At 38.5% G+C, this 12,532-nt stretch overlaps 2 protein-coding genes and 1 non-coding gene across 3 annotated transcripts; 2 read left to right on the top strand and 1 right to left on the bottom strand.

Moving 5' to 3' along the window:
• Nucleotides 1-1,975: 1,975 nt before the first annotated feature.
• On the top strand, nt 1,976-2,061 carry LOC113764291. Its single transcript, XR_003467569.1, has one exon. It is a non-coding gene; the product is annotated as a small nucleolar RNA U30 (small nucleolar RNA).
• Nucleotides 2,062-4,342: 2,281 nt separating this feature from the next.
• On the top strand, nt 4,343-6,408 carry LOC113761243 (universal stress protein PHOS34). Its single transcript, XM_027304134.1, has 5 exons — nt 4,343-4,939; nt 5,170-5,249; nt 5,557-5,675; nt 5,793-5,869; nt 5,971-6,408. The coding sequence occupies exons 1-5, from the start codon at nt 4,708-4,710 to the stop codon at nt 5,994-5,996; spliced, it is 534 nt and encodes a 177-aa protein (XP_027159935.1). The 5' UTR covers nt 4,343-4,707; the 3' UTR covers nt 5,997-6,408.
• Nucleotides 6,409-7,922: 1,514 nt separating this feature from the next.
• LOC113762751 (transcription factor bHLH63-like) lies at nt 7,923-11,104 on the bottom strand. Its single transcript, XM_027306333.1, has 9 exons — nt 11,095-11,104; nt 10,986-10,988; nt 10,330-10,861; nt 9,886-10,125; nt 9,634-9,768; nt 9,474-9,545; nt 9,052-9,261; nt 8,850-8,952; nt 7,923-8,189 (listed from the first exon to the last, which is right to left on the bottom strand). Coding segments are annotated over exons 2-9 (1,332 nt in total). The 5' UTR covers nt 10,988; nt 11,095-11,104; the 3' UTR covers nt 7,923-8,151.
• Nucleotides 11,105-12,532: the final 1,428 nt, after the last annotated feature.

Here is a 12,532-nt window from a genome sequence, read left to right as displayed (position 1 = left end):
CAGAGTCTGCAGGAAGTTGCAATAGTCAAGTTTCATTGTTCATTGTCTGATTCATAATATCTTTTGCGAAAGTGAAGGTTTTGCTTTGGGAGAAGGCAGAGAATGATTTGGACAAATTAAAACTGAGATTTTAATCTAATAACATATCTAGCAATTTTGCAGTTCTATCTACAAGATAACAAAGACAATGCAAGGAAATCTACTACTACTACAACAGACAACTACCATGTGCAAAACAAGCTAAATGCAACAGCCTACTACTTTACTTTCATGTAAATATGAGTACTTGTTAGGGAATGAAATTTTATGGATTCCGTTTTTACTCAATCTTCCATTCTTACGAAGTTTAATATATAGTTATCCTTAATCTTTTCATGGTTATCTTTCTGTTATTAAAAATTAGATTTCCATGCTGTTACATCAAATAAAAAATTAAAAACTATTTTATACCATATGCACCAAACTCCCGCACATTGCCCGGGCTATCTTCCTCTAGTTGTATACATAAATACACACTAAATTATGTCAGAAATACAATAATCGCCTGTAAACCCATCAATCTCAATCGCAGCCCATAGGTCATAGGAGTGTGTAATTACGTTCACAAACTAATCAAAGGCAGAAGAAAGAACAACCAAATGGGATGACAAAACACATGCAAAATTCGGTGACAAAGACAGCTGAAAAAGAAAAAAAAAAAGAAAGAGAATTCGGTAAAAAGTGTTTGCAAACGAGTCGAGTTTAATTGAGTCATTCGCGAACTTACTCGGTTAAAACTCGAGTTCGAATTTGCATTGACCAAATTCAAGCAACTCAAACTATTTGACGAGTCGAGTCCGAGCTTAATATATGAATCTCGAAAACTTATCGAACTTAATCAAGTTTCATATATATGTATATTTTTTAAAAAAATTTTATTTATTAGTGTGAAATATCTATTTTCTACCTTGTTTAAAATTATATAAAATATAAATTTATATTTCTTAAGCTCGATTCGGGTCGATTAGGTTTGATTGGGCTCAATAAGTATGAGTTCGAGTTCAAACTTGAGTAATGCAAAATAAAATCGAACTCGAGTTTGAGCTTAATTTTCAAAAGTTTGATGAGTTCGCAAGTTTTTTAACTCAAAGTTGAACTCGAGTAGTATACTACTTGACTCGATGACACCCCTATTGTCTATGACAATTCCATGATGCATGTTCTCGAGGAGGAAAAGAAAGATTTAAAAAATAATAGATAAAGCAGTATGTGTTTTCTAAGATGCAAATGAGTTGAATTTAATCGAGTAATCGAGTAACATGCAAGTTTATTCAGTCAAAATTCAAGGTCAAACTTGCATTGATCGAGTTTGAATTCAAGTTCAAACAGTTCGAGTTACTTGACAAGTCAAACACAAGTTTAATATACGAACCTCGTCGAATTTAATCGAGTTTCACATATATTTTTTAAATTTTTTATTTATTAGTATGAAATATCTATTTTGTCCCTTATTTAAAATTATATAAAATATAAATTTATATTTTTTAAACTCAATTAAATTGGACTGATCTCGAATTAATCTTAATTGGACTCGCTGTGTACGGGCTCGAGTTTGAACTTGATTATTGTAAAACAAAGTAGATCTCGAGCCCGACTCAATTCGAACGCAACCTTCGACTTTCTACGACAGCAAGTGCATTGTCAATTTTAGGATAAACACGAAAATGAGACTGTCTATTGAGGACAGAACTGTAAACCTACAAGCGGCATGCAGCCTGTGGTTCAACTCCGTTGTTATAAATTACGAAATTAAGTCAGAAAACCCTAATCCAATCTCACTGGAGCTGCGGCGGGTCTTATAGATGGTGAGACGAAATCTGTGAGTGTGAGATCACCGCTGCTAGCTTTGAGCTTAATCCTTTTAAACATGGGAGTATGTACCTTTTTGTGAAATGTTGAATTAGTGTTTGTTTTGTTGAGATTTTGAAGGAGAAGGTGCTATGATGACGATGATGTCATAATATCTCGTTAATCTGATTTCAACTGAGGAAAATCCTCCAATCCATTCTTACTAGACTGAGCACCTTCTCCTCCAATTTTTCCTGTCAAAATTCTTATTTTGTGTGTGTGTGGGGATGATTTAACCGTCTTACTGCCGGACAGTGTCCTTTTCCTTTCTATTTGATCTTTTGCATCCTTCCTTTGTTTTTTTTTTTCCCTTTTTTTTTTTTGGTTTTGGGTTCGAACAAAATCTGCTTTTTCTGGTGGCTTTCAGATTGGCATTTTCAGTGGCATTACTATTATCATTACGTCAGGTTGTGGCTGGGTTGTTAATAGCTGATTTAAACTTTCCAGATTTTGGGAGCTTTCTTTTTCTTTTCTTATTTTGTTTTTATCCCAGCCTTTCCCGGTGGAAATGAGGAAATGAAGGGTTTTAATATACCTTGTTCATACAAGGGGAAATTGAGGATCATATCAGGATGAGGGATCCTAATTCCCCTGCAAAAATATAAGTGGATTGGGCTCCAACCAAAGACTCGAAGATATTTTAAGAGAGAGAGAGGGGGGGGGATGTGCTTGAAGTAGCCAGCAACAGGGTGGCGGTTAGATAGACGGAGCCTCCATTCTTCTTCTTTTTTTTTTTTTAATCGATATGAAGAGGTCCCTATTTTAGAGGGGAGGAGAGGACCTGAGCCTGAGGAGGTTCAAGTAATCCAGAGAGACTAAACCACCTACCGATAGAGCCTCCATTCAATATATTTGTTCTTCTAACTGATGGACCCAAAAACTAATCAGCCAACACAAATGGTAAATTCTGTGACTCGTTCTGTGACATATACTGATAGGGCTGAATTGCACTAAGGCGGGCCCAGATTCACGCGTGTGTGATTTAAATTCGTTTATTGCACACATTTTAATGCTAATTATACGTTGTTAAAGCATAAAAAAAGTGGCTAATTCCTCTGTTTATTGTCAAAAAAAAAAATCGTGTAAATATTGATCTGACAAAGAGGAAGTATTGAACTCTGCCACTAAGCCCGCCAGGCTACCAAAATTTTTTTTAGGGAAAAAATTACTGGCTATACAGCCCAGTAGCCTTGATCGCTGGTCATGCAAAGAGTGGGGAAGCTTCTCGCTTGTTTTCTCATAAACCTTCCAGAAATGTGGTGATTTCTTGGACGGCAATGGTATCGAGCTACTCGCAGAACGGTGAGTACGCAGATGCATTGGCGTTGTATCTGGAAATGGAGAAAGAGAAAGGAGTGAGACCCAACCAAATGACCATACCTATACTCGGTTATAGGACCAACTGCTACTTCCGAATCTTTTAGACGGATATTCACATCTTTCCTGCCTAATTGTAATTGCTGATGCGGGGGGAAGGCATTTCACCCGATGACATCACATTTGTTGGGGCAATCTTGGTGTGCACGCATAAAGGACGAGAACTCTTCAAGGCAATGGAGCAAAAATTTTCACTCACTCCTAGACTGGAACATTATGGATGTATGATTGATCTTTTAGGTCGTGCAGTGCAGGAGACTTGCAAGAAGCTTATCATCTTATACAGAGTAGCATGCCCACGAGACCTAACTAGTTTTTCAAATACAATGTTACAATATTACACAAATAAAAACAACTCAAAAAACATCTCATTCATATAGTATATAAAAATAATTCACAAAATTTTTTTTTAAAAAAATTTATAATATTTTCCACCTATCACCACTAAAGCCACCAACCCCAACCCCTCCTCTGTCTCCCTCATTCCATCTTCCCCTTCCCTCTTTCTCCTCCCTTCCCACCCCTCAACCCTCTCTTTCCTTTCGACCCACAATCTTGTCGCAACTAGATCGAGAGGGGGAGGGAAGAGTCGGGGGATGGGGTGGGAAGGAAAGGGTAGGAGGAAGAGGAAAGGAGAAGAGGGAGAGGAGCAAAGAGGAGGGAAGGGATGGTGGCGGTGGTAGGTGGAGGTGGTGGTTGTGAGTAGTAGTACTAATTTTTAAAAAGTATTCTAGAAATATTATAATTTTAAAAAATATTTCAAAAAATATTTCAAAAATTCCTCAAAAAGCATTACAAAAAAATTTACAATAAAAGTTTTTCATATACATTATTATAGTAAATCATTTCAAAAACAATCCAAAAAATAGTTAATCCAAACGGTGCCCGGTTATTTGGGGGACAATGCAGCCTTTTTCCTTTTTGGCCTTTTGATGACGGCCGCCGGGCTTAGCCATCAGTTAAAAAAAAAAAACAGATGGTGCCAAGGGTGACAACAAAATATTATAAAGCCGCAGTTTTGCAATCATGTGACTGACTGATTGAGGAAGTCGCGTCTCGTAGTAGTCATAAAATTAAGTACTGGAATCAAAGTTCGTGGTTTAAAATTCTTGTGGTGTTTAATTCTTTAGTAAATCAAGGTCTAAGAAGTCAAATAACAATTTCAACACGGAATCACCGTCACGGCGGTTGTTGCTTTGCTGCCTGCAGCACAGTGAGTGAAGCTGTGCGCCATCCTAAATATCAAATACCCGGCCACACTTAATTGTTTTTCATCTCCATCCGATCAACTTCCTGCCATCCATCCATTAGTGATAATTCCCTCCTCCTCCTCGGACGAGTCAAAATTTACTGCAATTATTAGTACCATCGATCAAAATCTTGGTCCAAAGAAGAAATCGACAGCCAGCCAGCCAGCCAGGCAGGGAACTAGTGAAAAAAAAAATGGAGACGCTAATGGAAGACGAAGAGTACAATTGGAGAGAAGTTAAGCTTCCGTCGCTGCTACCGATTGTAGGGGAGCCGGAATTGGAGAGGGAGCAGGGGGACAGACGAAGGGGTCGGGACATCTTGATCGCTGTGGATCACGGGCCCAACAGCAAGCACGCCTTTGATTGGGCCGTTGCTCATTTCTGCCGTCTCGCCGATACCATCCATCTCCTCCACGTCGTCTCCAGTACATCCTCCCTCCATTTCTAACCATCATACTGACACCATTTTTCTTCGGGGGCCTTGTGTGGGGATGGATAAAAAATCACCCTAAGTTATTTCATATTTTGTCCTAAATTATTTAGTGTATTAGGAGTAAATTCTGCACCAGTATCATCTCTGTCACTTGTTACCTAATATTATTTACGGCGCATCCAGAATTAGATTTTTTGTAACTTCATGGTATTATTTTGCTAGGCTTGGAGAATCAGATCGTGTATGAGATGACTCAGACACTAATGGAGAAGCTTTGTGTAGAGGCCTTTCAGGTTGCCATGGTCAGTGACTCCTTCCATTTTTTTTTTCCTTCTCTCTGTCGACTTTTTCTAACTTAATTCGCTTCTCTTTCAAAAACACTTTCAGGATTTCATATTCCATAAGTCATGACTAAGTATACCAAGTATCAGCATGTCACTAATTCTAATCTGTAGTTCCGCAATCACGCTTTTTGCGCATCGCATTTTGATGTTTTCTAGCCTTTCTAGAGCCTCATGTCATGCAAACTATTGTGAAGAATGAGGAAAATGTAATTTCTTATTTGTAGCCCTCAATGTCTATGAAACTTGAACTGTTTGTTCCAAATAGGTGAAATCGTTTGCTAGAATTGCGGAAGGAGATGCAGGTAAGGTTATCTGTAGGGAAGCTGAAAGGTTGAAGCCTGCAGCCGTTGTCATGGGTACCAGGGGTCGAGGCATAATTCAGAGGTTTGTGTTTGTGTTGTGTTCGACTGTGTTTCCCTTTTGCTTTGGTTTTTTTTCATGTGCTTGTGCACCTGTGCGTCTTCTCTGTATGACTTACGCGTTCGCTTCATGTTTCATCAGTGTATTGCAGGGAAGTGTGAGTGAGTTCTGCTTTCACCACTGTAAAGTAGCACCCATAATTATAGTTCCTGGAAAAGGTATACCTGAGCTCCCTGAACTTTTAGTATGACCATGCCAACATAGATTTTTACTGATATCTGACGTTTCTCAAGTGAATCTTTTTCTGTAAAAATTGCAGAGGCTGGGAATGAAACTGTGGTTTAGTTGAAATTGGGCTACATAAGCAACTTGGGTCTGAAGATCGTCCACCAGTGGGAGTCATTTAACATGTTATTGATAACAACAGCTGTTTAAGGCAGGATTCATTTCATTCGACGTGAGTGTGTTGATGATAGTTTCGTATCATGTGTATGGTTGTTTGATCAGTCTTGAAGATTTCGTTATACTTTCAGATGCTATTATTTGATCATGTGAAACGTTCACTGTATATACGTAGTGAGTTTGTTGTTGACCTTTTTAAACTAGGATTGCAGTTGTTTTATGGAAATTGCCGTTAACCATATCAGCCGTTCTAATTTACACTGTTGTAGATTGTGGTCCTTTGGAACAGGCGAAGTAAGAATGCTGGCTATTTTGTGCTGAATTATAACTTTTATAGATTGTGGTCCTTTGGAAATATGTGAAGTAAGAATGCTGGCTTTTCTTGCAGAAAGCTCACAGTTTAATCAGGAAAGCATGAAGGCATATTTTTCTGTTTTTCTCTTATCATAGTTTTCTCATATGTTTCATCTCTTGATTTGGGTAAATGGTTCTCTCATCTTATTCCTACTTGTCTTACAAATTCATAGGTTTATCCAACTCTCACGTATTGCTATGTATTGGTTCACAATTCTTTTTTGGGGTTTGGGTCTTGAGAAAAGGGGATATGTTACCATGTAGATACCTTGATTCCGAGCTTTGGCATGTAAAGCCTGGATCTACTCAAAGAAGAACATACTTTGGTTGGTTTCAGTCTGGCTTAGGAGTCCTCATCTTTGGAAGTCTCTAAGAAAATGTTTTTGTGGGATTTTCTCTAAAAGCATCGGGTTGAAATTTGCATCTGAAATGTGCATTTAATATGATCAGGAAATGAAAAGGGGAAAGTAGTATGCTGGTTTAGTTTTCTCTGCTTTATAAAACTAAAGATAACGATGCTGAACAGGAAACTTAGTCCACAAACTACTGAGTTCAGAAACTGCATCTGGTGATAGGGTGCAATGTTTTTTTCCACACTTGAGAAATTCTTTTTTCTTTGTTTATAGTAAGAGAAACAATGAACAGAGAAGATCTTGGACTACAAAATTTAGTACTACTGCTTATTGCTTAATTTCTGTTCCATATGAAGTTGAGTTTTGTGCCAGAATTTGTGTTTAAACATTGGAGATATCCACCAATAGAGACACAAATAACATTGAAGTCATCTGTATAGTGCATGTATCCTGGCAGTTTACTGCCTTTTCCTATGACAGTCAATAAGAAGGTCCAAGGATGAAGCGATAAATATACATATGAGCTCTGAGGAAGCGTACTTCTAATTTTCTTGTGTGTCTCGATCCTCAAAAAGGAGTTTGATTGAAAAATGAAAACACGTATCAGAAAAACTGGTGTTCACCTCATAAAAATATGGTTATCTGTTTCTTAAACTGGTAATTATATTGTTGGTGTAATAGAAGCTTGAATTACAGCATGATTTGCCAAAAGTTTATACGTACCTGCTTCCAGTACATGTGAAAATTTTCATGCTTCCACACATGCACGCAGCGGAATGAGTCATCTTGTGATATTTGTGAAAAAAAACTTCAATCCGCTTGTCTTCTACTTATTGCACATGAAAGTGGTCAGCATCAGTTCTTAACCCCAAATTAGTCCTTTTGTTGTCTGATTGTCTGGGGCTTAATCGACACGTCTTATTCTGTCCCAAAAAACAAACCGCTATAGTTCACCTGTTGGCTCTTTTACTTAATTCTGCGTCATAATTGCCAGTCAGATTCAATCGACAGGAAACAACTTGTGCTAGTTGATGAGTATGACCCGTCTGATTAATAATTAATTCAAACTGTAGTTTTGATCTTGTTATTCCTTAAGTTCTGTTTCCTATCAATGTTTGTGAACTTTCTGTTAAAGAGTCCAGTAGTTTTTCCCACTCGCAAGTCACACAATGTTTAGTACCAATCTTGGTTAACTTTTATGCATGTAACTTTCAGAAAACTGAAAGTGGCACGCAGAATACAAGGCTGTGGTCAGAAAACATACTGCTAAGGTTATATTATTTCTTGCAGAGATACATATAACATGCTCATCATATACTTGAACGAGGAAAAGAATTAGAACGGGTAACAGATAGATTGAGCTCATCTAAGGGGTTTTGTGATTTTCTGATTCAGATCTCCATCTTTACATTGCTGCCTCCTAAATAACCTGCAATATACAAGTTCATATGGTTGCATCAGTTGAATAGAAGGTTTCGAACATGGAGTTGGATGCTTTCCAATATGTGATTGAAGGAAAACTGTAACAAATATTTATACTGATGGTATCTGTCTCTGTGCTACCTTACTAATGCTTTAATGAAAAATATCAAATTGATCAGATTGGATTCCTCTGTTTCACCTTGTTTCTAAAGAGAAACAATTTAAAGAAAACGATAAATTCACCAGATCCTCCAAACTCCTCATCTGTGTGAAACTGCGTATGATCTTGAGGGCACATAATCCCTTTTGGCACGGCATTGTTGAAGTACTAAGACATGTCATCTCTTGGCTAGTAAAACCATGGTGGTCACTTTTTTTTGTTTTTTTTTTAATGAGAAAACTGGATATTGGACTTGGTAGTTGTCCAAAGAGTGATGAATTCTCATTACTTTACGTGAATTAGGGAAAAGTACGGCAAGAAACCTACCGAGCATTTTCGGCAATCTCGAACTGGAGAGGACCCATTTTGTACAAAGTAATATCACTTAATGTTGTGGGGTAATTATTATGTTTCACATCTATTAGTGTCCAATTTAGCTTGATTCTCGTCTTTCTTCTCGTGGAATTATCAAATAGCCACCAAAAGTTTGACAAGACATTAGGATACCTGTACATGGCTGAGAAAGCAATGATGTTGATTTCCCTTGTTGAAACTCCAGTGCGTAGAGGCTCTGTAACTCAGCATCCCAAGTTGAAGAGGCATGGATTTGCTGTATTTTGATTCATTTGTGAGATAAGTCATTTCGTTTATAGGATAATTACTCTATTCTACACGACATGAGCAGAGACATAATACTAGAGGAGATTACACTGAAATAAGGTGACTCCCCGAGCGTTTCATGGATTGACACAGGGGCACTAATGGTTCTCCGAAGTGCCATTTCAGAGGGATCTGCGCCAGTTTCCAATCCGCAACATGAAACCACTTGCTGTATTGAATCAAAAGGGTAATTGAGAGGATTAATTATCTCTGATGTTGAACCAATTGTGTGTAATTCAGATGTGCCAACAGCAAAAATCTGCAGAGACAATGAACAAAAGCTTCTTAGAGACAAACTTTCAACCACTCATCATGCTAGTGCTTTTAGGTGGCACAGGTAATCCCTTTCATTTCATTAATTGCTTTCAATGCATTGTCTTTTACTGCTCAATCAGCACGCTGTAGGGATCTACCACCTTGCTGGTATGACTGGTTTTCAGACTCTCTAGCTAACTTGTGATATTCCCTTACCTCTTTTGTGGAAATGTTGTCGATGTTGAAATCAAGCCTTGGATTTATTGCGGCCAGTTTCATGGACAGGAACTGTTGCGAGGATGAGAGTTAGAATACCTTGACATGCATATATTCAATTAACAAGCATATGATAAGAGTGGATAGCTGGTGTTCGTACCTCAACTTGTCTTTGAAGCGACTGAACATAGTTGATTATCTCATCGAGCATTCCTGCTTTTCCGGTGATCTTATTGCATCCTGGTACCAAATCCTGCAGATATTTCATCCTCTCGCTAATCTTTTCCCTCCTTACCTGCGTGTTTCACGTAGATTGCACGATGTTAGCATTGTATTGATCCTAATAACAAATGCCACCACACAAACCAACAGAAGAAACGGAGGCTTCAGTCAGAATTGAAATCCAACTCACTCTTTCAGCCAAGCTATGGCTATCAGTGGCTTGACCACGACGTGCTCGGACATGAATGTAGTCTGGTTTTTGAACCTCAGATATCTTCGAGTTCTCTTTCGATGTCTCTGAAGCTTCTCTGTTGATAGTGTTGTTTGTAGCAGTATTCTTGCTCGTGCTTTTTTGCTCTGTGACCTTGGAATCTTCCTCTTTCTGGCATCCTCTCGATCTCTTGTCTTTGCCCTCCTGTTCTGTTGCTTCCTAATTAAGTTCCGAGGAGTTAAAAAAAAAAAAAAAGGTGCATGGATCAACTAGAACAAAGAAGGACAAACGAGCAATTTAGCATCCGAGAGAACAGGAATCAGTGTACTCCCGGATGATGTGGCTAAACTGATTAGACGTAAGCTGCCTAGAGTAGATTCCCTGGCACTAGGGCTTGCATTTCAAAGAAATTGCATCACAAACCTTCTGGTTTTGGGTCTTGTCAGCCTTCCTCTTCTTGAAGCTCTCTCTCCCTGCACTAGAGCTCAGCTTCTCAGGCAGTGTAGTCTCCCTTCCCTTACTGGCAGCGGTTGCCACATCCGCCATTGCAGCTGCCATTGCTGGTGGACAACTGACAGTCCTCGAGACTGCGTAATCCATTCCGAAACCAGTAATGTTTTCAAGCTCGCAAGCCCCAACCCCTGCACTTGGCCCTCCAATATTTGTAAAATTATCACAGCCAGTAGTAGTTTGGACATCTGGATCCTGCTTCAATATCCCCTGAGTCAGCAGCCCAGAAAAATGGTGATCGTTAGTGATAAACCCATGAAAATGCTGATGAGCTTGAGCAGGAGAGGAGAACACATTCAGCTGGTCAGTTGAGTTGAAAAAATCATGTCCCAGTTGCCGCACTTGTAATGGTAGTGGCGGTGGGTGGTGGAGCTGCTCTTCTTGCCACTTCATCCAAATTGCTTCTTGTCGTTCTAGCACGCTCATTCTATCAAAACCACCGTCCCTGTTGAAATTTGCCGGCGTGTTTAGAGGGTCCAGCATAAAGCACTCTTTCTTTTAAAGAGAAATTGAGCAAAACCTGAAGAGAGTTGGGGAGGGAGGGAGGAAGGAAAAGAAGTGGTTCTCACATCCTGCATAATTTTAGCAAGTCATTAGAACTTTGCGGAAAGTAACAAATAAAGGCGGTTTGTACAATTTGTACAACCTAGATTAGGTATCTTTTCTGCACTCTCTTACCCAACCGAACGTCCTCTCCCCTCCCTGCCAACATGCAAATGCTGTCACCTCTCTCTCTCTCTCTCTGTTTTTTTTTTGGCTCTCTCGCGTGTGTTTTTTTGGCAAGACAGAAAAAGATATGGTGAAAAGAAATGGTGACCTTTTCTTTCTTTGCCTTGAGTTTTTAGAGGAAAAACCTTCGTTAAGGGTCAAGGGTAGGGAGCGGGGGATATAAATAACCGGTGGAAAAAGTAGCCAAAATTTCTGACAAGCGACCCCAACGCCGGACTCTGGCACCACCAGCCGGAGTAAATATGACAGAGAAAATGATGAAAAGAAATGCTACTGCTACTTGTGTAAGCTTACTAGTACATATCCCAATAGATTTATTAGAGAAATGCAGCTCAAAACGGCACCGCCATCGAACGTAACCGTGACCAGTGGCCATGGAGAGTGGGCCCATGGTGACATGACAAGCCACGTGGGCCTCTCTTAAGGCCACTGAGTTACAACAAGGAGAAGAGAAGGCCTACTTGGAGTTGGAGGAATCTGGGCTCCTCCTATGGGCCAGATGAATTTGTCTGACTCGTTCAATTGAACGTGTCAGATTGATGACGTGGGACATAGAAATCGGAGCTCAGCAGGTTTTTTGTCGGCTCAGTTTATTTATCTACAATTGCACGATCGGACCAGCCTAATAATGTGACGGACATTTTGATCATTAATTTTTGGATGAAAACAAATAAATAAATAAATTTTTTTTTAAAAAAAATTTACATGAAACGAATAATACAAACAAATTATAACTCTAATCAATTCACAAAATGGTAAGAATTACTCTATTAACCCGAAGAGACTCACATTCCATGTGACTTGAATCCAGGACCTTGAGTCTAATTTGACCTGATGTCATCTAATCTGGGTTTAAATTGCACTCAGCAATTGCCACATAGAAATGCTCGTGTTCGTGATATGCAACTGCATCTTCAAAGTTAAAAGAAGCTTTTTAAAGGGTTGCCCCCGCGAGCAATTGAAGGATGTAAATACCAGCTCAGGAAGCCGGCGCAGCGCGTTCGCTCCTCCATCTGGAGTTGCGTGCTTTTGGCACGAAAACACTTTTGGATAAAGTATTATTTAAAATAATTACTGTAACACTTTTTGTGAGATATGATGTATGTGAAATAAAAATGTGGTTGAAAATATAAAAAAGTAGGTTAAGAAATATATTTATGATGTAAACTAAATATTATTTGAAAAAATTTGATATTCAAACATTCCATTGTTATTGTCATAATTTCAATTTATTGATATTTCAAAAATAAGAATCACAATTTCAAATTTAACACATAATTTCTAATCTTCATATTTAAAAAAGTAATTTTTTAAAATTTTAATACACATCTATCAAAAGAATAGTTTAAATTCAAATGATACATATATAAATTCATCAATATCACCT

The sequence above is a fragment of the Coffea eugenioides genome, chromosome 2 (assembly GCF_003713205.1).
Source record: "Coffea eugenioides isolate CCC68of chromosome 2, Ceug_1.0, whole genome shotgun sequence".
Classification (NCBI taxonomy): domain Eukaryota; kingdom Viridiplantae; phylum Streptophyta; class Magnoliopsida; order Gentianales; family Rubiaceae; genus Coffea; species Coffea eugenioides.
Note: the sequence above shows the minus strand (reverse complement) of the source record. Positions and strands in the feature narration are given on the sequence as shown.